The 25,838-nt window shown below is 38.1% G+C and overlaps 1 protein-coding gene across 1 annotated transcript in view; it reads right to left on the reverse strand.

Moving 5' to 3' along the window:
• LOC103016061 (fibrous sheath-interacting protein 2-like) overlaps nt 1-25,838 on the reverse strand; it is an 88,003-nt gene that overhangs the window by 355 nt on the left and 61,810 nt on the right. Inside the window, 9 exon segments of the mRNA XM_057537693.1 lie at nt 16,370-18,252; nt 18,254-18,372; nt 18,737-19,565; nt 19,567-20,318; nt 20,320-21,205; nt 21,207-23,758; nt 23,760-24,721; nt 24,724-25,298; nt 25,300-25,837. Of these exon segments, the coding sequence (XP_057393676.1) occupies nt 16,370-18,252; nt 18,254-18,372; nt 18,737-19,565; nt 19,567-20,318; nt 20,320-21,205; nt 21,207-23,758; nt 23,760-24,721; nt 24,724-25,298; nt 25,300-25,837 (9,096 nt within the window).

The following is a 25,838-nucleotide window of genomic DNA, read 5'->3' on the forward strand; positions in this document are numbered from 1 at the left end:
TCTGAGACCTTGTGGGATTTTTTTTTTAATTCAGATAGAAAGTCACAAAAATTATACTCATCCTCATCAGTTCACTCAGTCCCATGTAATTAATTTTTTTTTTCATCTTGATCTTTTGTTAGCACTTTTATGAGTTCATCAGTTTTTGATTAGAGTTCTGAAAATGCTTATTCATTCAGTTCAGCAGTACAGTCAGTTACCAGAAACCTGTACTTGTCAGAGTCTTTTCCATGAATTTCTTGAAGATGAAACCCTTTTATAGGAACATATTTGCAAAAGCATCAGAGTACACCCAGAACTGTCTGTAAATGACAAAAGACATAAAAATGACCACAGTTAAAGATTTGATGAAAGTTCATAATAATGCAGTTGACAAGAAAATTATTTCTTTTTTTTTTTAAACATCTTTATTGAAGTATAATTGCCTTACAATGGTGTGTTAGCTTCTGCTTTATAACAAAGTGAATCAGTTATACATATACAATATGTTCCCATTTCTCTTCCCTCTTGCATCTCCCTCCCTCCCACCCTCCCCATCCCACCCCTCTAGGTGGTCACAAAGCACCGAGCTGATCTCCCTGTGCTATGCGGCTGCTTCCCCCTAGCTATCTATTTTACATTTGGTAGTGTATATATGTCCATGACACTCTCTTAACCTGTCACATCTCACCCCACTCCCTCCCCATATCTTCAAGTCCATTCTCTAGTAGGTCTGTGTCTTTATTCCCGTCTTGCCACTAGGTTCTTCATGGCCTTTTTTTTTTCCTTAGATTCCGTATATATGTGTTAGCATACTGTATTTGTTTTTCTCTTTCTGACTTACTTCACTCTGTATGACAGACTCTAACTCCATCCACCTCATTACAAATACCTCCATTTCCCTTCTTTTTATGGCTGAGTAATATTCCATTGTATGTATGTGCCACATCTTCTTTATCCATTCATCTGTCGATGGACACTTAGGTTGCTTCCATGTCCTGGCTATTGTAAATAGAGCTGCAAAGAACATTGTGGTACGTGACTCTTTTTGAATTATGGTTTTCTCAGGGTATATGCCCAGTAGTGGGATTGCTGGGTCGTATGGTAGTTCTATTTGTAGTTTTTTAAGGAACCTCCATACTGTTCTCCATAGTGGCTGTATCAATTTACATTCCCACCAACAGTGCAAGAGTGTCCCCTTTCCTCCACACCCTCTCCAGCATTTATTGTTTCTAGATTTTTTGATGATGGCCATTCTGACCGGTGTGAGATGATATCTCATTGTAGTTTTGATTTGCATTTCTCTAATGATTAATGATGTTGAGCATTCTTTCATGTGTCTGTAGGCCATCTGTATATCTTCTTTGGAGAAATATCTATTTAGGTCTTCTGCCCATTTTTGGATTGGGTTGTTCGTTTTTTTGTTATTGAGCTGCATGAGCTGCTTGTAAATCTTGTAGATTAATCCTTTGTCAGTTGCTTCATTTGCAAATATTTTCTCCCATTCTGATGGTTGTCTTTTGGTCTTGTTTATGGTTTCCTTTGCTGTGCAAAAGCTTTTAAGTTTCATTAGGTCCCATTTGTTTATTTGTGTTCTTATTTCCATTTCTCTGGGAGTTGGGTCAAACAGAATCTTGCTGTGATGTATGTCATAGAGTGTTCTGCCTATGTTTTCCTCTAAGAGTTTGATAGTGTCTGCCCTTACACTTAGGTCTTTAATCCATTTTGAGTTTATTTTTGTGCATGGTGTCAGGGAGTGTTCTAATTTCATACTTTTACATGTACCTGTCCAATTGTCCCAGCACCACTTATTGAAGAGGCTGTCTTTTCTCCACTGTATATGCTTGCCTCCTTTATCAAAGATAAGGTGACCATATGTGTGTGGGTTTATCTCTGGGCTTTCTATCCTGTTCCATTGATCTATATTTCTGTTTTTGTGCCAGTACCAAACTGTCTTGATTACTGAAGCTTTGTAATATAGTCTGAAGTCAGGGAGCCTGATTCCCCCCGCTCCATTTTTCGTTCTCAAGATTGCTTTGGCTATTCGGAGTCTTTTGTGTTTCCATACAAATTGTGAAATTTTTTGTTCTAGTTCTGTGAAAAATGCCAGTGGTAGTTTGATAGGGATTGCGTTGAATCTGTAGATTGCTTTGGGTAGTAGAGTCATTTTCACAATGTTGATTCTTCCAATCCAGGAACATGGTATATCTCTCCATCTATTTGTATCATCTTTAATTTCTTTCATCAGTGTCTTATAATTTTCTGCATACAGGTCTTTTGTCTCCTTAGGTAGGTTTATTCCTAGATGTTTTATTCTTTTTGTTGCAATGGTAAACGGGAGTGTTTTCTTAATTTCACTTTCAGATTTTTCGTCATTAGTGTATAGAAATGCAAGAGATTTCTGTGCATTAATTTTGTATCCTGCTACTTTTCCAAATTCATTGATTAGCTCTAGGAGTTTTCTGGTAGCATCTTTAGGATTCTGTATGTATAGTATCATGTCATCTGCAAATAGTGACAGCTTTTCTTCTTCTTTTCCGATTTGGATTCCTTTTATTTCTTTGTCTTCTCTGATTGCTGTGGCTAACACTTCCAAAACTATGTTGAATAATAGTGGTGAGAGTGGGCAACCTTGTCTTGTTCCTGATCTTAGTGGAAATGGTTTCAGTTTTTCACCATTGAGGACAATGTTGGCTGTGGGTTTGTCATATATGGCCTTTATTATGTTGAGGAAAGTTCCCTCTATGCCTACTTTCTGCAGGGCTTTTATCATAAATGGGTGTTGAATTTTGTCAAAAGCTTTCTCTGCATCTATTGAGATGATCATATGGTTTTTCTCCTTCAATTTGTTAATATGGTGTATCACATTGATTGATTTGCATATGTTGAAGAATCCTTGCATTCCTGGGATAAACCCCACTTGATCATGGTGTATGATCCTTTTAATGTGCTGTTGGATTCTGTTTGCTAGTATTTTGTTGAGGATTTTTGCATCTATGTTCATCAGTGATATTGGCCTGTAGTTTTCTTTCTTTGTCACATCTTTGTCTGGTTTTGGTATCAGGGTGATGGTGGCCTCGTAGAATGAGTTTGGGAGTGTTCCTCCCTCTGCAATATTTTGGAAGAGTTTGAGAAGGATAGGTGTTAGCTCTTCTCTAAATGTTTGATAGAATTCGCCTGTGAAGCCATCTGGTCCTGGGCTTTTGTTTGTTGGAAGGTTTTTAATCACAGTTTCAATTTCAGTGCTTGTGATTGGTCTGTTCATATTTTCTGTTTCTTCCTGGTTCAGTCTCGGCAGTTTGTGCATTTCTAAGAATCTGTCCATTTCTTCCAGGTTGTCCATTTTATTGGCATAGAGTTGCTTGTAGTAATCTCTCATGATCTTTTGTATTTCTGCAGTGTCAGTGGTTACTTCTCCTTTTTCATTTCTAATTCTATTGATTTGAGTCTTCTCCCTTTTTCTCTTGATGAGTCTGGCTAATGGTTTATCAATTTTGTTTATCTTCTCAAAGAACCAGCTTTTAGTTTCATTGATTTTTGCTATTGTTTCCTTCATTTCTTTTTCATTTATTTCTGACCTAATCTTTATGATTTCTTTCCTTCTGCTGGCTTTGGGGTTTTTTTTTCTTCTTTTTCTAATTGCTTTAGGTGCAAGGTTAGGTTGTTTATTCGAGATGTTTCCTGTTTCTTGAGGTAGGCTTGTATTGCTATAAACTTCCCTCTTAGCACTGCTTTTGCTGCGTCCCATAGGTTTTGGGTCGTCGTGTCTCCATTGTCATTTGTTTCTAGGTATTTTTTGATTTCCCCTTTGATTTCTTCAGTGATCACTTCATTACTAAGTAGTGTATTGTGTAGCCTCCATGTGTTTGTATTTTTTACAGATCTTTTCCTGTAAGTGATATCTAGTCTCATAGCGTTGTGGTCGGAAAAGATACTTGATACGATTTCAATTTTCTTAAATTTACCAAGGCTTGATTTGTGACCCAAGATATGATCTATCCAGGAGAATGTTCCATGAGCACTTGAGAAAAATGTGTATTCTGTTGTTTTTGGGTGGAATGTCCTATAAATATCAAATTAAGTCCATCTTGTTTAATGTATCATTTAAAGCTTGTGTTTCCTTATTTATTTTCATTTTGGATGATCTGTCCATTGGTGAAAGTGGGGTGTTAAAGTCCCCTACTATGATTGTGTTGCTGTCGATTTCCCCTTTTATGGCTGTTAGTATTTGCCTTATGTATTGAGGTGCTCCTATGTTGGGTGCATAAATATTTACAATTGTTATACCTTCCTCTTGGATCGATCCCTTGATCATTATATAGTGTCCTTCTTTGTCTCTTGTAATAGTCTTTATTTTAAAGTCTATTTTGTCTGATATGAGAATTGCTACTCCAGCTTTGTTTTGATTTCCATTTGCATGGAATATCTTTTTCCATCCCCTCACTTTCAGTCTGTATGTGTCTCTAGGTCTGAAGTGGGTCTCTTGTAGACAGCATATATATGGGTCTTGTTTTTGTATCCATTCAGCCAGCCTGTGTCTTTTGGTGGGAGCATTTAATCCATTTACATTCAAGGTAATTATCGATATGTATGTTCCTATTCCCATTTTCTTAAATGTTTTGGGTTTGTTATTGTAGGTGTTTTCCTTCTCTTGTGTTTCTTGCCTAGAGAAGTTCCTTTAGCATTTGTTGTAAAGCTGGTTTGGTGGTGCTGAACTCTCTCAGCTTTTGCTTGTCTGTAAAGGTTTTAATTTCTCCATCACATCTGAATGAGATCCTTGCTGGGTAGAGTAATCTTGGTTGTAGGTTTTTCTCCTTCATCACTTTAAGTATATCCTGCCACTCCCTTCTGGCTTGCAGAGTTTCTGCTGAAAGATCAGATGTTAACCTTATGGGGATTCCCTTGTGTGTTATTTGTTGTTTTTCCCTTGCTGCTTTTAATATGTTTTCCTTATATTTAATTTTTGACAGTTTGATTAATATGTGTCTTGGCGTGTTTCTCCTTGGGTTTATCCTGTATGGGACTCTCTGTGCTTCCAGGACTTGATTAACTATTTCCTTTCCCATATTAGGGAAGTTTTCAACTATAATCTCTTCAAATATTTTCTCACTCCCTTTCTTTTTCTCTTCTTCTTCTGGGACCCCTATAATTCAAATGTTGGTGCGTTTAATGTTGTCCCAGAGGTCTCTGAGACTGTCCTCAGTTCTTTTCATTCTTTTTTCTTTATCCTGCTCTGCAGTAGTTATTTCCACCATTTTATCTTCCAGGTCACTTATCGTTTCTTCTGCCTCAGTTATTCTGCTATTGATCCCATCTAGAGTATTTTTAATTTCATTTATTGTGTTTTTCATCGTTGCTTGGTTCCTCTTTAGTTCTTCTACGTCCTTGTTAAATGTTTCTTGCATTTTGTCTATTCTATTTCCCAGATTTTGGATCATCCTTACTATCATTATTCTGAATTCTTTTTCAGGTAGACTACCTATTTCCTCTTCATTTGTTAAGTCTGGTGTGTTTTGACCCTGCTCCTTCATCTGCTGTGTGTTTTTCTGTCGTCTCATTTTGCTTATCTTACTGTGTTTGGGGTCTCCTTTTCACAGGCTGCAGGTTCGTAGTTCCCGTTGTTTTTGGTATCTGTCCCCAGTGGGTAAGGTTGGTTCAGTGGGTTGTGTAGGCTTCCTGGTGGAGGGAACTAGTGCCTGAGTTCTGGTGGATGAGGCTGGATCTTGTCTTTCTGGTGGGCACGTCCACGTCTGGTGGTGTATTTTGGGGTGTCTGTGGCCTTATTATGATTTTAGGCAGCCTCTCTGCTAATGGATGGGGCTGTGTTCCTGTCTTGCTAGTTGTTTGGCATAGGGTGTTCAGCACTGTAGCTTGCTGGTCATTGAGTGATGCTGGGTCTTGATGTTGAGATGGAGATCTCTGAGAGATTTTTGCCGTTTGGTATTACGTGGAGCTGGGAGGTCTCCTGTGGACCAGTGTCCTGAAGTTGGCTCTCCCACCTCAGAGGTACGGCTCTGATGCCTGGCTGGAGCACCAAGAGCCTTTCGTCCACACGGCTCAGAGTAAAAGGGAGAAAAAATAGAAAGAAAGAAAGAAAGAAAGAGGCTATAATATAGTGAAGTAAAATAAAGCTATTATAAAGCAAAGCTATACAGACAAAATCTCACCCAGAAGCATATACATATACACTCACAAAAAAAGGAAAAGGGGAAAAATTAATATATCCTGCTCCCAAAGTCCACCTCCTGAATTTGGGATGATTCGTTGTCTCTTCAGGTATTCAACAGATGCATCACATCAAGTTGTTTGTGGAGTTTTAATTCGCTGCTTCTGAGGCTGCTGGGAGAGATTTCCCCTTCTCTTCTCTGTTCGCACAGCTCCCGGGGTTCAGCTTTGGATTTGGACCCGCCTCTGCATGTTGGTCGCCTGAGGGCGTCTGTTCCCCGCCCAGACAGGACGGGGTTAAAGGAGCAGCTGCTTCGGGGGCTCTGGCTCACCCAGGCCGTGGGGAGGGAGGGGTACAGAGGAGGCGGGGCGAGCCTGCGGCGTCAAAGGCTGGCGTGACATTGCACCAGCCTGAGGTGCACAGTGCGTTCTCCTGGGGAAGTTGTCCCTGGGTCACGGGACCCTGGCAGTGGCGGGCTGCACAGGCTCCCGGGAGGGGCGGTGTGGAGAGTGACCTGTGTTCACACACAGGATTTTTGGAGGCGGAGGCGGCAGCAGCAGCCCCAGCGTCTCACGCCCGTCTCTGGGGTCTGCGCTGATAGCCGCGGCTCGCGTCAGTCTCTGGAGTTCGTTTAGGCGGCGCTCTGAATCCCCTCTCCTCGCGCACCAGGAAACAAAGAGGGAAGAAAAAGTCTCTTGCCTCTTCGGCAGCTGCAGACTTTTTCCCGGACTCCCTCCCGGCTAGCTGTGGTGCACTAACCCCTTCAGGCTGTGTTCACGCCGCCAACCCCAGTCCTCTCCCTGCGATCCAACCGAAGCCGGAGCCTCAGCTCCCAGCCCCGCCCGCCCCAGCGGGTGAGCAGACAAGCCTCTGGGGCTGGTGAGTGCTGGTCGGCACTGATCCTCCGTGCGGGAATCTCTCCGCTTTGCCCTCCGCACCCCTGTGGCTGTGCTCTCCTCCGTGGCTCCGAAGCTTCCCCTCTCTGCCCATGAAGGGGCTTCCTAGTGCGTGGAAATCTTTCCTCCTTCACAGCTCCCTCCCACTGGTGCAGGTGCCGTCCCTATTCTTTTGTCTCTGTTATTTCTTTTTTCTTTTGCCCTACCCAAGTACGGGGGGAGTTTCTTGCCTTTTGGGAGGTCTGACGTTTTCTGCCAGCGTTCAGTGGGTGTTCTGTAGGAGCAGTTCCACGTGTAGATGTATTTCTACTGTATCTGTGGGAAGGAAGGTGATCTCCGTGTCTTACTCTTCTGCCATCTTCTCTCCTCTAGTTATTTCTGAGATATACATTTTAAAGTAATAACTAGGATTATTATTTATTACATTATACCAGAACATATAAGATTTTTAGAAATTTCATGTAATGTCTGAAACATTTATATTAACATATTTCCATACATATTTCCATACAAATACAAATATAAGATTTTTAGAAATTTCATGTAATGTCTGAAACATTTATATTAACATATTTTCATACAAATAACCCAATGAAAGTTTAGTATTAGTTGTTTTGTTTGTTTGTTTTTTTATACTGCAGGTTTTTATTAGGCATCAATTTTATACACATCAGTGTATACATGTCAATCCCAATCTCCCAATTCAGCACACCACCATCCCCACCCCACCGCAGTTTTCCCCCCATGGTGTCCATATGTCCATTCTCTACATCTGTGTCTCAACTTCTGCCCTGCAAAGCGGCTCATCTGTACCATTTTTCTAGGTTCCACATACATGCGTTAATATACGATATTTGTTTTTCTCTTTCTGACTTACTTCACTCTGTATGACAGTCTCTAGATCCATCCACTTCTCAACAAATGACTCAATTTCGTTCCTTTTTATGGCTGAGTAATATTCCATTGTATATATGTACCACAACTTCTTTATCCATTCGTCTGTTGATGGGCATTTAGGTTGCTTCCATGACCTGGCTATTGTAAATAGTGCTGCAATGAACATTCGGGTGCATGTGTCTTTTTTTTTTTTTTTTTAAATTGAAAGCTCTTGAAGCATGATGAATTTTTAATTAATTAATTAATTAATTTATTTTTCGCTGTGTTGGGTCTTTGTTTCTGTGCGAGGGCTTTCTCTAGTTGCGGCGAGCGGGCACCACACTTCATCGCGGTGCGCGGGCCTCTCACTATCGCGGCCTCTCCTGTTGCGGAGCACAGGCTCCAGACGCGCAGGCTCAGTAGTTGTGGCACACGGGACTAGCCGCTCCGCGGCATGTGGGATCCTCCCAGACCAGGGCTCGAACCCGTGTCCCTTGCATTGGCAGGCAGATTCTTAACCACTGCGCCACCAGGGAAGCCCCGTGTGTCTTTTTGAATTACGGTTTTCTCTGGGTATATGCCCAGTAGTGGGATTGCTGGGTCATATGGTAATTCTATTTTTAGTTTTTTAAGGAACCTCCATATTGTGCTCCATAGTGGCTGTATCAATTTACTTTCCCACCAACAGTGCAAGAGGGTTCCCTTTTCTCCACACCCTCTCCAGCATTTGTTGTTTGTAGATTTTCTGATGATGCCCATTCTAAATGGTGTGAGGTGATACCTCATTGTAGTTTTGATTTACATTTCTCTAATAATTAGTGATGTTGAGCATCTTTTCATGTGCTTCGTGGCCGTCTGTATGTCTTCTTTGGAGAAATGTCTATTTAGGTCTTCTGCCCATTTTTGGATTGGGTTGTTTGTTTCTTTAATATTGAGCTGAATGAGCTGTTTATATATTTTGGAGATTAATCCTTTGTCCGTTGATTCGTTTGCAAATATTTTCTCCCATTCTGAGGGTTGTCTTTTCGTCTTGTTTATGGTTTCCTTTGCTGTGCAAAAGCTTTGAAGTTTCATTAGGTCCCACTTGTTTATTTTTGTTTTTATTTCCATTACTCTAGGAGGTGGATCAAAAAAGATCTTGCTGTGATTTATGTCAAAGAGTGTTCTTCCTATGTTTTCCTCTAAGAGTTTTATAGTGTCCAGTCTTACATTTAGGTCTCTAATCCATTTTGAGTTTATTTTTGTGTATGGTGTTAGGGAGTATTCTAATTTCATTCTTTTACATGTGGCTGTCCAGTTTTCCCAGCACCACTTATTGAAGAGACTGTCTTTTCTCCACTGTATATCTTTGCCTCCTTTGTCATAGATTAGTTGACCATAGGTGCGTGGGTTAATCTCTGGGCTTTCTATTTTGTTCCATTGATCTATGTTTCTGTTTTTGTGCCAGTACCATATTGTCTTGATTACTGTAGCTTTGTAGTATAGTCTGAAGTCAGGGAGTCTGATTCCTCCAGCTCCATTTTTTTGCCTCAAGACTGCTTTGGCTATTCGGGGTCTTTTGTGACTCCATACAAATTTTAAGATGATTTGTTCTAGCTCCGTAAAAAATGCCATTGGTAATTTGATAGGGATTGCATTGAATCTGTAGATTGCTTTGGGTAGTATACTCATTTTCACAATGTTGATTCTTCCAATCCAAGAACATGGTATATCTCTCCATCTGTTGGTATCATCTTTAATTTCTTTCATCAGTGTCTTATAGTTTTCTGCATACAGGTCTTTTGTCTCCCTAGGTAGGTTTATTCCTAGGTATTTTATTCTTTTTGTTGCAATGGTAAATGGGAGTGTTTCCATAATTTCTCTTTCAGATTTTTCATCATTAGTGTATAGGAATGCAAGAGATTTCTGTGCATTAATTTTGTATCCTGCAACTTTACCATATTCATTAATTAGCTCTAGCAGTTTTCTGGTGGCAGTTTTAGGATTCTCTATGTATAGTATCATGTCATCCGCAAACAGTGACAGTTTTACTTCTTTTCCAATTTGTATTCCTTTTATTTCTTTGTCTTCTCTGATTTCCGTGGCTAGGACTTCCAGAACTATGTTGAATAATAGTGGTGAGAGTGGACATCCTTGTCTCGTTCCTGATCTTAGAGGAAATGCTTTCAGTTTTTCCCCATTGAGAATGATGTTTGCTGTGGGTTTGTCATATATGGCCTTTATTATGTTGAGGTAGGTTCCCTCTACGCCCACTTTCTGGAGAGTTTTTATCATAAATGGGTGTTGAATTTTGTCAAAAGCTTTTTCTGCATCTATTGAGATGATCATATGGTTTTTTTTTTCTTTGTAATTAGACTTTTTATTTTGAGGTAATTATGAATTCACATGGAATTATAAGAAATAATACAGAAAGATTCTTTGTACCCTTTACCCAGTTTCCCCAATAATGACATCTTGCAAAACTATAATACTTCACAAATATGACATTGACTTTGATATTGTCAAGATAAAGAACATTTCCTCAACGATCCCTCATTTTGCCCTTTTATGAAAGCACCCACTTCCCTCTGGCTACCACTAATATGTTCTCCATTTCTATAATTTTATATTTTCAAGAATGTTATATAATGGAAGTATACATTATATAATCTTTGGGAATTGGCTTTTTTTTTTTTCAAACATCTTTATTGAAGTATAATTGCCTTACAATAGTGTGTTAGCATCTGCTTTATAACAAAGTGAATCTGTTATACATATACAATATGTTCCCATTTCTCTTCCCTCTTGCATCTCCCTCCCTCCCACCCTCCCCATCCCACCCCTCTAGGTGGTCACAAAGCACCGAGCTGATCTCCCTGTGCTATGCGGCTGCTTCCCACTAGCTATCTATTTTACATTTGGTAGTGTATATATGTCCATGACACTCTCTTACCCTGTCACATCTCACCCCACCCCCTCCCCATATCCTCAAGTCCATTCTCTAGTAGGTCTGTGTCTTTATTCCCGTCTTGCCACTAGGTTCTTCATGGCCTTTTTTTTTTTTTCCCTTAGATTCCATATATATGTGTTAGCATACTGTATTTGTTTTTCTCTTTCTGACTTACTTCACTCTGTATGACAGACTCTAACTCCATCCACCTCATTACAAATACCTCCATTTCATTTCTTTTTATGGCTGAGTAATATTCCATTGTATATATGTGCCACATCTTCTTTATCCATTCATCTGTCGATGGACATTTAGGTTGCTTCCATGTCCTGGCTATTGTAAGTAGAGCTGCAATGAACATTTTGGTACATGACTCTTTTTGACCTATGGTTTTCTCAGGGTATATGCCCAGTAGTGGGATTGCTGGGTCGTATGGTAGTTCTATTTGTAGTTTTTTAAGGAACCTCCATACTGTTCTCCATAGTGGCTGTATCAATTTACATTCCCACCAACAGTGCAAGAGTGTTCCCTTTCCTCCACACCCTCTCCAGCATTTATTGTTTCTAGATTTTTTGATGATGGCCATTCTGACCGGTGTGAGATGATATCTCATTGTAGTTTTGATTTGCATTTCTCTAATGATTAATGATGTTGAGCATTCTTTCATGTGTCTGTAGGCCATCTGTATATCTTCTTTGGAGAAATGTCTATTTAGATCTTCTGCCCATTTTTGGATTGGGTTGTTTGTTTTTTTGTTATTGAGCTGCATGAGCTGCTTGTAAATCTTGGAGATTAATCCTTTGTCAGTTGCTTCATTTGCAAATATTTTCTCCCATTCTGAGGGTTGTCTTTTGGTCTTGTTTATGGTTTCCTTTGCTGTGCAAAAGCTTTTCAGTTTCATTAGGTCCCATTTGTTTATTTGTGTACTTATTTCCATTTCTCTGGGAGCTGGGTCAAAAAGAATCTTGCTGTGATGTATGTCATAGAGTGTTCTGCCTATGTTTTCCTCTAAGAGTTTGATAGTGTCTGCCCTTACACTTAGGTCTTTAATCCATTTTGAGTTTATTTTTGTGCATGGTGTCAGGGAGTGTTCTAATTTCATACTTTTACATGTTCCTGTCCAATTTTCCCAGCACCACTTATTGAAGAGGCTGTCTTTTCTCCACTGTATATGCTTGCCTCCTTTATCAAAGATAAGTTGACCATATGTGTGTGGGTTTATCTCTGGGCTTTCTATCCTGTTCCATTGATCTATATTTCTGTTTTTGTGCCAATACCAAACTGTCTTGATTACTGAAGCTTTGTAATATAGTCTGAAGTCAGGGAGCCTGATTCCTCCAGCTCCATTTTTCGTTCTCAAGATTGCTTTGGCTATTCGGGGTCTTTTGTGTTTCCATACAAATTGTGAAATTTTTTGTTCTAGTTCTGTGAAAAATGCCAGTGGTAGTTTGATAGGGATTGCATTGAATCTGTAGATTGCTTTGGGTAGTAGAGACATTTTCACAATGCTGATTCTTCCAATCCAGGAACATGGTATATCTCTCCATCTATTTGTATCATCTTTAATTTCTTTCATCAGTGTCTTATAATTTTCTGCATACAGGTCTTTTGTCTCCTTAGGTAGGTTTATTCCTAGATATTTTATTCTTTTTGTTGCAATGGTAAATGGGAGTGTTTTCTTAATTTCACTTTCAGATTTTTCGTCATTAGTGTATAGAAATGCAAGAGATTTCTGTGCATTAATTTTGTATCCTGCTACTTTACCAAATTCATTGATTAGCTCTAGGAGTTTTCTGGTAGCATCTTTAGGATTCTCTATGTATAGTATCATGTCATCTGCAAATAGTGACAGCTTTACTTCTTCTTTTCCGATTTGGATTCCTTTTATTTCTTTGCCTTCTCTGATTGCTGTGGCTAGGACTTCCAGAACTATGTTGAATAATAGTGGTGAGAGTGGGCAACCTTGTCTTGCTCCTGATCTTAGTGGAAATGGTTTCAGTTTTTCACCATTGAGGACAATGTTGGCTGTGGGTTTGTCATATATGGCCTTTATTATGTTGAGGAAAGTTCCCTCTATGCCTACTTTCTGCAGGGCTTTTATCATAAATGGGTGTTGAATTTTGTCAAAAGCTTTCTCTGCATCTATTGAGATGATCATATGGTTTTTCTCCTTCAATTTGTTAATATGGTGTATCATATTGATTGATTTGCGTATATTGAAGAATCCTTGCATTCCTGGGATAAACCCCACTTGATCATGGTGTATGATCCTTTTAATGTGCTGTTGGATTCTGTTTGCTAGTATTTTGTTGAGGATTTTTGCATCTATGTTCATCAGTGATATTGGCCTGTAGTTTTCTTTCTTTGTGACATCTTTGTCTGGTTTTGGTATCAGGGTGATGGTGGCCTCGTAGAATGAGTTTGGGAGTGTTCCTTCCTCTGCAATATTTTGGAAGAGTTTGAGAAGGATAGGTGTTAGCTCTTCTCTAAATGTTTGATAGAATTCGCCTGTGAAGCCATCTGGTCCTGGACTTTTGTTTGTTGGAAGATTTTTAATCACAGTTTCAATTTCATTACTTGTGATTGGTCTGTTCATATTTTCTGTTTCTTCCTGGTTCAGTCTTGGAAGGTTATACCTTTCTAAAAATTTGTCCATTTCTTCCAGGTTGTCCATTTTATTGGCATAAAGTTGCTTGTAGTAGTCTCTTAGGATGCTTTGTATTTCTGCGGTGTCTGTTGTAACTTCTTTTTCATTTCTGATTTTATTGATTTGAGTCCTCTCCCTCTTTTTCTTTTTTTTTTTTTTTTTTTTTTTTTTCCTGCCTCTTAATTTTATTGACCAAAATGTCCATGTCCAAATTTATATATATATATATATATATATATATATATTTTTTTTTTTTTGGTTCTTCTTGTTTCTGAGACAGATGTGTTAAAATCTCCCAATCAAAATCTAGGCTGGTAGGCTGGTTAATTTCACTTATTTTTGACAATTTGTGTTCTTTTATGTTTTAGGACTACATTGCTAAGTGAATAAAGTTTTGGATTGCTAATGTTTTGTAGGGAGTTGATCTTTTATCATTAAATCATTAATATCTTTATTGCTGATGGTGCTTATTGATTTTCTTTTAGTTAGTATTTCTCTAGGATATATTCTTTCATCCCTTGTCTTATAAATGAAAGAGCTAGGACTTGGAAAACAAGTAAGTTAGTCAGCTCATAAGAGAATCGGGAATAAAATCTAGGATTATCTGACAGGAAATAGATAACTGGTAGATGTTTAGCTGAGTCTGATGAGTCTGGCTAATGGCTTATCAATTTTATCTTCTCAAAGAACCAACTTTTAGTTTTATTGATCTTTGCTATTGTTTTCTTTGTTTCTATTTCATTTATTTCTGCTCTGATATTTATGATTTCTTTCCTTCTGCTAACTTTGGGTTTTGTTTGTTCTTCTTTCTCTAGTTTCTTTAGGTGTAAGGTTAGATTGTTTACTTGAGATGTTTCTTGTTTCTTTAGGTAGGCTTGTATAGCTATAAACTTCCCTCTTAGAACTGCTTTTGCTGCATCCCATAGGTTTTGGGTCGTCGTGTTTTCATTGTCATTTGTCTCTAGGTATTTTTTGATTTCCTCTTTGATTTCTTCAGTGATCTCTTGGTTATTTAGTAACGTATTAAGCCTCCATGTGTTTGTCTTTTTTACGTTTTTTGACCTGTAATTGATTTCTAATCTCATAGCGTTGTGGTCAGAAAAGATGCTTGATATGATTTCAATTTTCTTAAATTTACTGAGGCTTGATTTGTGACCCAAGATGTGATCTATCCTGGAGAATGTTCCGTGCGCACTTGAGAAGAACGTGTGATCTGCTGTTTTTGGATGGAATGTCCTATATATATCAATTAAAACTATCTGGTCTATTGTGTCATTTAAAGCTTCTGTTTCCTTATTTATTTTCATTTTGGATGATCTGTCCATTGGTGTAAGTGAGGTGTTAAAGTCCCCCACTATGATTGTGTTACTGTCAATTTCCTCTTTTATAGCTGTTAGCAGTTGCCTTATGTATTGAGGTGCTCCTATGTTGGGTGCATATATATTTATAATTGTTATATCTTCTTCTTGGATTGATCCCTTGATCATTATAGAGTGTCCTTCCTTGTCTCTTGTAACATTCTTTATTTTAACGTCTATTTTGTCTGATATGAGAATTGCTACTCCAGCTTTCTTTTGGTTTCCATTTGCATGGAATATCTTTTTCCATCCCCTCACTTTCAGTCTGTATGTGTCCCTAGGTCTAAAGTGGGTCTCTTATAGACAGCATATATATGGGTCTTGTTTTTGTATCCATTCAGCCAGTCTATGTCTTTTGGTTGGGGCATTTAATCCATTCACGTTTAAGGTAATTATCGATATGTATGTTCCTGTGACCATTTTCTTAATTGTTTTGGGTTTGTTTTTGTAGGTCCTTTTCTTCTCTTGTGTTTCCCACTTAGAGAAGTTCCTTTAGCATTTGTTGTAGAGCTGGTTTGGTGGTGCTGAATTCTCTTAGCTTTTGCTTGTCTGTAAAGCTTTTGATTTCTCCATCAAATGTAAATGAGATCCTTGCTGGGTAGAGTAATCTTGGTTGTAGGTTCTTCCCTTTCATCACTTTAAGTATATCATGCCACTCCTTTCTGGCTTGTAGAGTTTCTGCTGAGAAATCAGCTGTTAACCTTATGGTTGTTCCCTTGTATGTTATTTGTCGTTTTTCCCTTGCTGCTTTCAATAATTTTTCTTTGTCTTTAATTTTTGCCACTTTGATTACTATGTGTCTCAGCGTGTTTCTCCTTGGGTTTATCCTGCCTGGGACTCGCTGCGCTTCCTGGACTTGAGTGGCTATTTCCTTTCCCATGTTATGGAAGTTTTCAACTATAATCTCTTCAAATATTTTCTCTGGTCCTTTCTCTCTCTCTTCTCCTCCTGGGACCCCTATAATGCGAATGTTGTTGCGTTTAATGTTGTCCCAGAGGTCTCTTAGGCTGTCTTCATTTCTTTTCATTCTTTTTTCTTTAGTCTGTTCCGCAGCAGTGAATTCCACCATTCTGTCTTCCAGGTCACTTATCGGTTCTTCTGCCTCAGTTATTCTGCTATTGATTCCTTCTAGTGTAGTTTTCATTTCAGTTATTGTATTGGTCATCTCTGTTTGTTTGTTCTTTAATTCTTCTAGGTCTTTGTTAATCATTTCTTGCATCTTCTCAATCTTTGCCTCCATTCTTATTCCAAGGTCCTGGATCATCTTCACTATCATTCTGAATTCTTTTTCTGGAAGGTTGCCTATCTCCACTTCATTTAGTTGTTTTTCTGGGGTTTTTTCTTGTTCCTTCATCTGGTACATAGCCCTCTGCCTTTTCATCTTGTCTGTCTTTCTGTAACTGTGGTTTTTGGTCCACAGGCTGCAGGATTGTAGTTTTTCTTGCTTCTGCTGTCTGCCCTTTGGTGGTTGAGGCTATCTAAGAGGCTTGATGGGAGGCTCTGGTGGTGGGTAGAGCTGACTGTTGCTGTGGTGGTCAGAGCTCAGTAAAACTTTAGTCCGCTTGTCTGCTGATGGGTGCGGCTGGGTTCCCTCCCTGTTGGTTGTTTTGCCTGAGGCAACCCAACACTGGAGCCTACCTGGGCTCTTTGGTGGGGTTAATGGCAGACTCTGGGAGGGCCTTAAACCTTGATCTAACCCTTTTTGCTCTAGCTCAGGTTCCATTTTGACAGCATGCTCATGCGCCTTTTCAACAATTCGACCAACATCCAGATCGCCAAAGAGATTAGCATGTTAATCTTCTGGGCTAATTGTTTCTAATGGATAATTGGAAACTTTTCTGATTATTAAAGAAGCCACCTCTTTAGGAAAGATGTGGTTTGTACCTTTCATGTCATGATAAAGTTCTTCATGTGTTCCAGATTGTTGTAGTACATGATTATAAACAGAATCGACCATCTGAGAAATAATTTCTATAGTTTCTGGATTTAAAAATTTTTCTTCAGGATTAGCAGCTACAATACTAATGTTTTTTCTGGAAATTTCAGTTGTCACGGATTTTGTCAATTGAGATGCAATTTTATTTAACTCAGGCTTTGATAAGTTTTTAACATCTTTGCTTGAGGCACTTGGCAACTTTACTAGTTTAGCCAAGAGCAAGGCAAGTGTTTCCTCTAAAAACCTGGCATCTAATACAGCCTCTTTTTTGGATGAAGGTTTTTTCTTTGACTTAAGATCATCAATAATCTTAACCACGTTTTCCATAACTTTGACAGCTTCCAGAGCTAACTCTGAACTTGATGTTTCTTCCTCTACTTGAGGATGAAATTCTGAATTGGAAATTTCCTTCACCATTAAAAATCCTATTATATCAGAGAGGACATTGCTCTTACCCATTAAATCTTTATACACTGAAATATGGGAGCCAGAGTGCTTTAAAACAGTGTTATAAACAGAAGTAACTACTTTTTCAATAGTCGCACTGTCTGCTAAAGATACAGTGGATGATTCTTTGACCTGTGGTACTACTGTAATCTGACTTTTAGAGATATATTCTTGGAATGAATTTAAGATTTTTGAGCTTATTTTTTGCATTTCAGCATTTAGAGAATTGTTTTGTTCCTTATCCGCTTTTGGAAACTTAAATAGAAGCTTTGACAAAAAATTTATAGCAATTTCTTCTGTTATGTTAAAAGGCAGTTTGTAAGCCTGTGATGGCTGAGGCTGGGGAATTTCAGTGGTTTGGATAACATCTTTAAGGATATTTTCAACAACACTGTCAACTTCTGTACACTGAAGTGGCGTTAGTTCTCCAGAAAAATAGTTCTGTAACTGATTTCTGGTCACTTCTTGTACAACTAAATTAACTATGCCTTCTGAAAGGATTTTGCAACCACTGCTGACACACTTCTGTATGCTCTCTTGAGATCCAAATTGTTGCAAAAGATTATTATAAATAGTCTGAACCACTAATTGAATAATTTCATCATCATTAGGATGTAAAGATTCTACATACTGTATAATCATATCTTCATCTTTGGAGATCTCTGTTATAACTATACTTGCTAATTTCATTTGAAGGAAATCCAATTCTGTGTACAAATTATCCTCAGATATTTCTGTTTTAGCGTTGGCTACTGCTGAGAAAATTTTTGATAGAAGAGAAGAAATTATCCTTTCTAAAAATTCATAAAGCAGCATTATGGTATATGGCGATGATGTCTAACATTCTTTGCAAGCTGTTTGGGCCACCTTATGGACCTTTATCATAACCTCCTTAGATTCTAGAAGCAAACATACTGAATCTGGAGTCTCATCATAAAGTAGCAAGTTTAGCTGATGCTGAAAAATTTCTTCTATTACTGCATTAGCTAGCCTTCTTGCTAATTTTTCAACATTACTCTATGTCCTCGCAAATGGAGTCTTGAGATCTATATTCCTGCAAAATATTGCATATAGAGGGGTGAACAATCTTATTGACCAACATTTTATTGATTGATGGTATTTTAGCCATAAAAGGTGCCTGATCTGGGGCTTCCCTGGTGGCGCAGTGGTTGAGAATCTGCCTGCCAATGCAGGGGACACGGGTTCGAGCCCTGGTCTGGGAAGATCCCACATGCCACGGAGCAACTGGGCCCGTGAGCCACAGTTACTGAGCCTGCGCGTCTGGAGCCTGTGCTCCGCAACAAGAGAGGCCGCGATGGTGAGAGGCCTGCGCACCGCGATGAAGAGTGGTCCCCACTTGCCACAACTAGAGAAAGCCCTCGCACAGAAACGAAGACCCAACACAGTCATAAAAATAAATAAATAAATAAATAAAAAGACCGTGAATTTCAAAAAAAAAAAAAAAAAAAAGGTGCCTGATCTGAAAAAGGTATTTTAGTTGCAGGTGCCGTGTTATGCATGGGTGGTATATTATCCATAATTATCTTTTTCTTGGGAGGTCTTTTTTCCACAGACAGTTCTTTTTGCTTGAGAGGTACTTTATGAACTGATGAAATGTTATCTTCAGATGGTAGGAACCTACTTCCTTGATTTGGGTTTAATACTTTAATTTGAGCATCTGAAAACTCCTTTAACAGGGAATCAATCAGTTTCATAGCCGTGTCATAGAGCTCAGCTTGATTTACACCTTTGCTTACATGTTGACATGCATCATCTGTATCCGATGAGGAAGAAAAAATCAATTTGTTAACTATTTCAGAGATAACATCTTCTAAAAAGTTAGCAGGGAAAATCCCGGGTTTATTTTCTGGTGGGTTCTGAGGATTGTCCCGTTTACTAGGTGTACTTTTAATCTCTTTATCTTTACTTTTCTCATTCTCTTCCTCTTTTGCAGGAACATTCTGTTTAGCTGAATTCATTGAAGCAGGTTGTGCAAAATCCTTGCCATCCGCTTGAGTTACATATGCTGCTTTATCACCTAGAGGATTTGGGGATTTTGAGTCATCCACTGGTCCTTGGAAAGAAGATATTTCTAAAACATTTCTGTAAATGATTCCAGTGACATTTTGGGCATGTTTAGAATGCAAGATCTGTTTGTCATCCTTAACTGCGTAAGCTGGAGAATCTCTTCTCTTCTTTTGGATCTCTCTATATCTCACCTTGAATTTCAGAGATGGTAATTCAAAAGGTCTATCCCCTTTTCCTAATGAAATTTCTTTTTTCTTGTCACTCTTCTTTTTATCATCTATTTTAAAATCTGGTTCCAGGACAACGTTGTTTTTTTGTATCATCAATAGCTGGTGAAAGATTTTGGTATACCTCATCACCTTGCCCTTTCTCATCTTTTCTAGCCAAACGATCTTTCTTCTTGATTTCATTCTTTGTAAGTGCTGTACCCAAATCTGGCCCCTGAGTATCTTTACTTTTCACACTGGTTGTTGTTGAAGTGAGTTTTGATACCTTCTCATTATCTTTTCCAGTTGAACTTTCCTTTTTCTTTTCATCCTCTTTCTTTTTCTTTGGCACACCTCCAACTGACCCTGATGCTAGGGTAGTTACTTCGCTCTTCATAATGCTATGTATATTGGTACATACTGGCTTCTGGATGCTGCCTGTTTTCATTGGTGTCTTCTCCTTTTTGAAGTTCTCTTTTCCATTAAGTGCTCTTCCATCTATTTCCAAAGTGTCCATTTTGTCTTTCAGGTCTGAGGTTAGAGGAATAAGTGTAGATAATTGTTCTAGTGAAGAAACTGGGTTCTTCTTCAAGCTTCTGTTTATCTTTGTAAAGGTTTTATATGGTAGGTGTTGAACTCTTTGGATGATGCTATCCACATCTAGAAATGAAAAGAAGGTGGAAGACCAGCTTCCCGAAAAAAGTGGTTGAATCTGGAAAGCAGAGATTGCCTTCTTGGCCAAAACAGCAATCATCTCTATAACAATGTTACTTCTATCATGTTTCTGAACATTTTTAGATCCATATATGTCTATGACCTCATCATACACAGAATCAGATACTTTATCGACTTGTCTCTTTATCTGTCGGTGGAAATGAAAACATTTTTTCAGCATTTGCTAGAACTTTAATTTCACTTTTCCTAAATTCCCCTATCAGGGCATTTGCAAATTTTATAGCTAGGTCCATGATATCTCTTTCTGATATCTCTTCGTCCTTAGGATTTTCAGCAATACTTGGTAGAGTATAAAATTTGCGAACAAGGTCAATTACAACATCTTCCAAACATGCAGCAGAGTATACAGAAACCTGTGGGAAGGACTGTATTTTTTCTTTCATGGGATTCAAGAGTTCAGTGACATGGTCATTTTGGGGTAAGTCACTGGGAAATGATTCTTCCTCACATAAATATGGGTGCAGATGGTGGTCCACAATTACCTTCATAATGAAACCAGCTATTCTCCCGAGGAATGAGCCTCCTCTTTTGCATGTATCTTTCTGTACTTCATCTTCAAACTTAATTTTTTAAATAATATTGTTACGTATGGAGTCAACGAAGTTATCGATTGCCCCTAATTGCCAACTCTCCACATGCTCCTCTGCCTTGGCAAGTCTAATCTCATGTTCAGAAATTTCTGTTATGATATCATCAGTTAGTTTTGAAGCACTATTCACAAACTCATAATCTGGTGGCACCTCTTCCTCATTTGGTTCTGTTTCAGTCTCAGATGAAGGGAACATATGTGCTAGAAGCTTGTAAATCGTATCTTCTAAAAGGGAACGAGGCAATACAGTGATGCATGATGGCAAGTCATGGCTATCGTTGATGGTGTCAAGTACATTTCTGATGATGTTCTCCTCTTGGAGGGAGGAATAGGAAGAAGTTGCTAATTCTCCTGTAACTAATGACTCCACCTGATAATCATAAATTTCTCCTAACAGTAAATAATACATTTTTCCCCAAATTGACAGCATCATTTTGTATAGCTCTATAAACATGAACCAGAGATCGATAATCATCTAATATTTTTTCATAAATAATGTTGACAGTTTTTTTAACCATTTCTTTATATCCTTCTGAAAAATACAGATTTTCATCCAAGTGATCTGCAACTAAAATTTGTGATGTGGTGAACTCCAGCACAATTGATTTTACTAATCTTGTAACAATATCAGTAACATTGGCGTTTGCTTTACATGGGTTTTCGGCAGCCAGGACATTATGTGAGAATACATAAAGGATTTTGCATAAAAGCTCAGAAATTACTTCCTCCAAAAAGACGGCCGAATTCACAATGAAAGATAATTCTCTTTGTTTAGGATCTATTGCGCTCTGTTGATAAGTTTGATCCATTGTACCTGAAGGAAGAGTTTTATCTCCAGATAAGAATGACTCAAGATGATGGTTAAATATTTCCCTTATTATATAACTCACTATTTTTGTAACAGGTATATTACTTATGCCTTTTTTATCTTTTCAAAGAGACTGGTATAGATTTGAATGAGAAATGTCATTATAAATGGCATCAACCATAGCCTGGATATCTTTTTCTGAAATCACATTTTGTTTTTCACTTCCATCTTTAATAATGCATATTGCATGTTTAGAAATTATTGACATGATTTCATCGATCAGTCTCACAACTGTGTCACTGAAGTGTGACTGCGAAAGGTATGGGTCTTCTGCACTGCAGTTCAAAGGACATATCTGAGATAAAACCCGAGTGACTATTTTTTCCAAATGTGTATATGATAATATGGTGGTATATATTGTACAAGTCTGTCTTCGGAGTCTTGATTTACTGATCGCATAATGAACTCTGTTTATCAGAACATCAGCATTGAGTTTTGAATATGATTTAAAAGGCAGCTTTGCTATGAAATATGGAGGAATTCGGAAATCAAGAACTTCAGCCAGGATAATTTTAGTTACCCTCTCAGCCAGTGTCTTGGTGTCACTGAGAAGGTCTTTATTAGGTTCCAGTTCACATTCTTGTAAAACTTTGCTATATGCCGTGTCAATAATTTTTATCACTATGTCTCTATCTACTAGGGGCAAGCACAGTTGTTCCTTAGCATTTTCTAGGATGCTAACTTGAACTTTTGAGAATTCTTCCGTTATCAAATATATGAGTTTTTCAGCTGTTTCCAACAGTTCTTTTTCTGAATCTCTTAGTGATTTTGTTTGCACAATACCTAATACCCTGTGGAATATTTTGCTTAAAACCCCAGAGATCACATCTTCCAAAAAGGCTGAGGAGTAAACACTGGCAAAAAAACATTGCCTTCTTCTCATACTATCAAAGTATGCATATGATGAGGGAAATGACAACTTCCCATACGCAAATGGATGAAGATGTTGTTGACAGACATTTTTAATGATAAAACCTGCTATTCTATCGATAAGAACATTGTCACTGCTTGTGTTATCGTGCTCAACTGCTTCTTGAGACCCAGAGTTTTGCAAGATATTTCTGAATGTGGAATCAACGAGACGCTGAGCAGCATCCTCTGAATAAACAGATTCAGTTTCATCTTCATCTTTTGAAAATCGAATTTCATGTTGGGAAATTTTCATCCTAATATCACTGATTAACTTTGAAGAGATTTCACTGCGATTAATTCCTGATCTATCTTTTGGAGTTTCACTGTATAGAACCATGTTAGATGAAGAAGGAAAGATTCTAGATAATAATACTCTGATTATGTCTTCTAAAAATGAGTATGGCAGCAAGATGTTATATGGAGATAAATGCTGGCTTGGCTGGGTAGGTTCAGTGATGCCACAAAAGATGTTCTGAATAATGTTTTCTGCTGTTAAAGTAGCATAGGAAGAAGCCGACAAATCCCCAGAAAACAGTGGATGAAAAAGATAATCAGAAATGGCTGCTATGATTAAATTGGTAATGTTTTCCACAAAAATATCACTGTCTTTGAGTTCTTTATTATCAACCTCAGGGGCCAGCCCATGCTGTTTGAGAACATTTTCATAAACTGAATTGACAAGTTCATCCACAGTGTCTGTATCTACAGTGGAGAATGGCTGCTCTTGGTCTTCATGAAGAATGCAGATTTTAGCTTTGTTAAAATGGTTGTTTATTGAGTTTACTATTTTTTGGGTCACTTTATCCAAATCACACTCAGTGTTATATTTTGGATCGAAGAGCTTTGAAAATAGTCTGGCAACAATTTCTTCTACAAATGCATTAGGATAAAAGTCCATACCTAGTGATGATGGCTTCTGGGGTCTGTGTGACCCTGTGACTTCACTGAGAACCTCTTTAACCATATTTGATATTTCATCCAATGGAGTCGTTGAATGAGGTAAGCCCTCTTCACACAAAAAGGGTTGAAGATGATTTTCAATAATCTCTTGAATAATAAGACTGGCCATTCGGTCAACCATTATTGGGCTTTGGCTTTCTATACTTTTCTGTATTGCTGCAAGCAAGCCAGACATCTGCAAAATATTATTATAAACAGACTCCACCATATTTTGAAGGTTTTTTTTCTGTATATAGATACTGACAATCATATTTATTGAGCCAAATCTTATGCTTTGAAATGGCTAACAAAACCTTATTTATTATATAGGTGGCCATCTCATTAAAATCCGAAGTCATTAAGTATTTCTTTCCCAAGCATGAAGCCTCGCTGGGTGGAGGAATGAGCTGAGATAATAGTCTTCTGATGACATCTTCTAAAAATGCGTGTGTTAGGATGGTAGTATAGCCTGTTGAATGTTGACCTTGGTAATTAAGTTCACTCAGGTTGTTTTGAAGTTTCTGTAGTATATTTTCAGCTTTGAGAGGGTAATATGAATTAGGCATGAGCTTTCCAACAGAGCACAATGGGAGTTGGTAGTCTATACTCTCTTTCAATATGCCATTAGTTATCTGTTCTGCTATTGACGTGGCAGCATGTGCCAGATGATTGCCACAGGTAACTTGAAATGCGTAGTGCCACAATACATCATTATAAACAGAGTCAACAATCTTACTAACAGTTTCTTTATAGATTGGTGGAAAACATATCCTTTCTTCAACAGTGACTTGAGCATTATTAAACTCATTCACCACAGAGTTGACATCTAATATATTCATCTCGTTGAGCTGGGCTTCAGTGATATTTACATTTTTGCCCTGCACTGAGGTGGTGAGATTAAGAAAAATGTCTGCAATTATTTCCTCCAGAAATGTGGCAGAGTACACTCCTGTGTTTATGCCTCCTGGATATCACATGTTAAGAAAGGCTGTTGCATTCAATTCCTTTTTACCTGGTCTTCGAAGAGGAAGTAGAGAAGGGAATTTTCCTGAAAACTGCTTACGAAATGGGGTTTGCATTTTGGAATGAATCACCCTACGATTATTCAATGGTCCTGTCAGAGGCTTGCTGTCATAACTCATGAATCTCACAGAGTCTTTACCCTGTCTTGATTCTTTTAATTCTGGCCTTTTTGCTTTTGGGAAACTAGGAGGTCTCTCGTCCTATATGCTAAATGCTTGTTTGTAAGTGGTAGACTTCTGGGAGGTTGCTGTATACTGCATGACAATTTTTCCATTAAGGATTTTACCAAGCTATGGGAAATAATACTAAGCATAGATTCTTGATCTATTTCTGCCAGATTTTCCAAAAGGTCTGATATGTCATATCCTTCAACTGGTAAGCCATAGTCCATTGTTCCCCTGCAATAATCCTCTACATTTTGAAGTATGTTGAACAGTTGACATTCTGTTGATATTTCATCAGAAAGAGGACCATCTGTAAGGAAGTTGTTGGTTGTGCATTCTTCCAAGAGTATTCTAATAAGTTTCTCACACACAACATTCAGAAGAAAAGCTGATTTGGGGGAGAGCCCTAGGTTATTTCTAGGAATTCTGTGACTTGAAGATAGGAACATTTCTCTTGCTATTTTACCAGAATCTGTATCCCAATTTGGGCATTCATCTGGCAAAAACAAATAAAAAACAATATTGAAAATTTTGTTGACTACTTCTTTGAATTCATGAGTTCTTAGGCTGCCAACCAGGATGTCTAACTTACATGCTAGAGAATTTATTTTTCTGTGCTACTTGATTAATTTGGTGAGTAGGAGCTGATTTCCTACCTCTGGCACCTATCTGTCTTTTCATAGTTTTGGTTTTGTTGCAAATGGGCAAACTATGGCTTTTAGGTGTGGACAGTGATTTGTTTCTTCCTTTGCTGTCAAGGTGATGATTTATTCCTATTTCTTTGTACAGAACATGGTTTACTCCTATTAAGAGATCCTGAAAGAGATCGCTGAAGTCAGCCACAGCTGGTTTTGGGCAATAAATATATTTTGCTTTTACAGAAACCACTTGTGTAACGTCTGCCTTTAAAATGTCACTATTTAAAAGGCTTCGAATAATGATTTCAGAAATGCTTAAAGCAAGTCCTCTGATAGAAATTGACCGACTCTCAAACACTTGGGAATGAACTAAAATAATCTTGCTAAAAGTTGCATCTTGGTTTTCCAGTGACTTCTGTATTGTTCCACCATCTTTGGTGCAATCAGAAATGCTTGAAATTATATAGGAAATAACCAATTCAGTGAGATGTTCACAAAGTTA

The sequence above is a fragment of the Balaenoptera acutorostrata genome, chromosome X, assembly GCF_949987535.1.
Source record: "Balaenoptera acutorostrata chromosome X, mBalAcu1.1, whole genome shotgun sequence".
In the NCBI taxonomy this organism is placed as follows: domain Eukaryota; kingdom Metazoa; phylum Chordata; class Mammalia; order Artiodactyla; family Balaenopteridae; genus Balaenoptera; species Balaenoptera acutorostrata.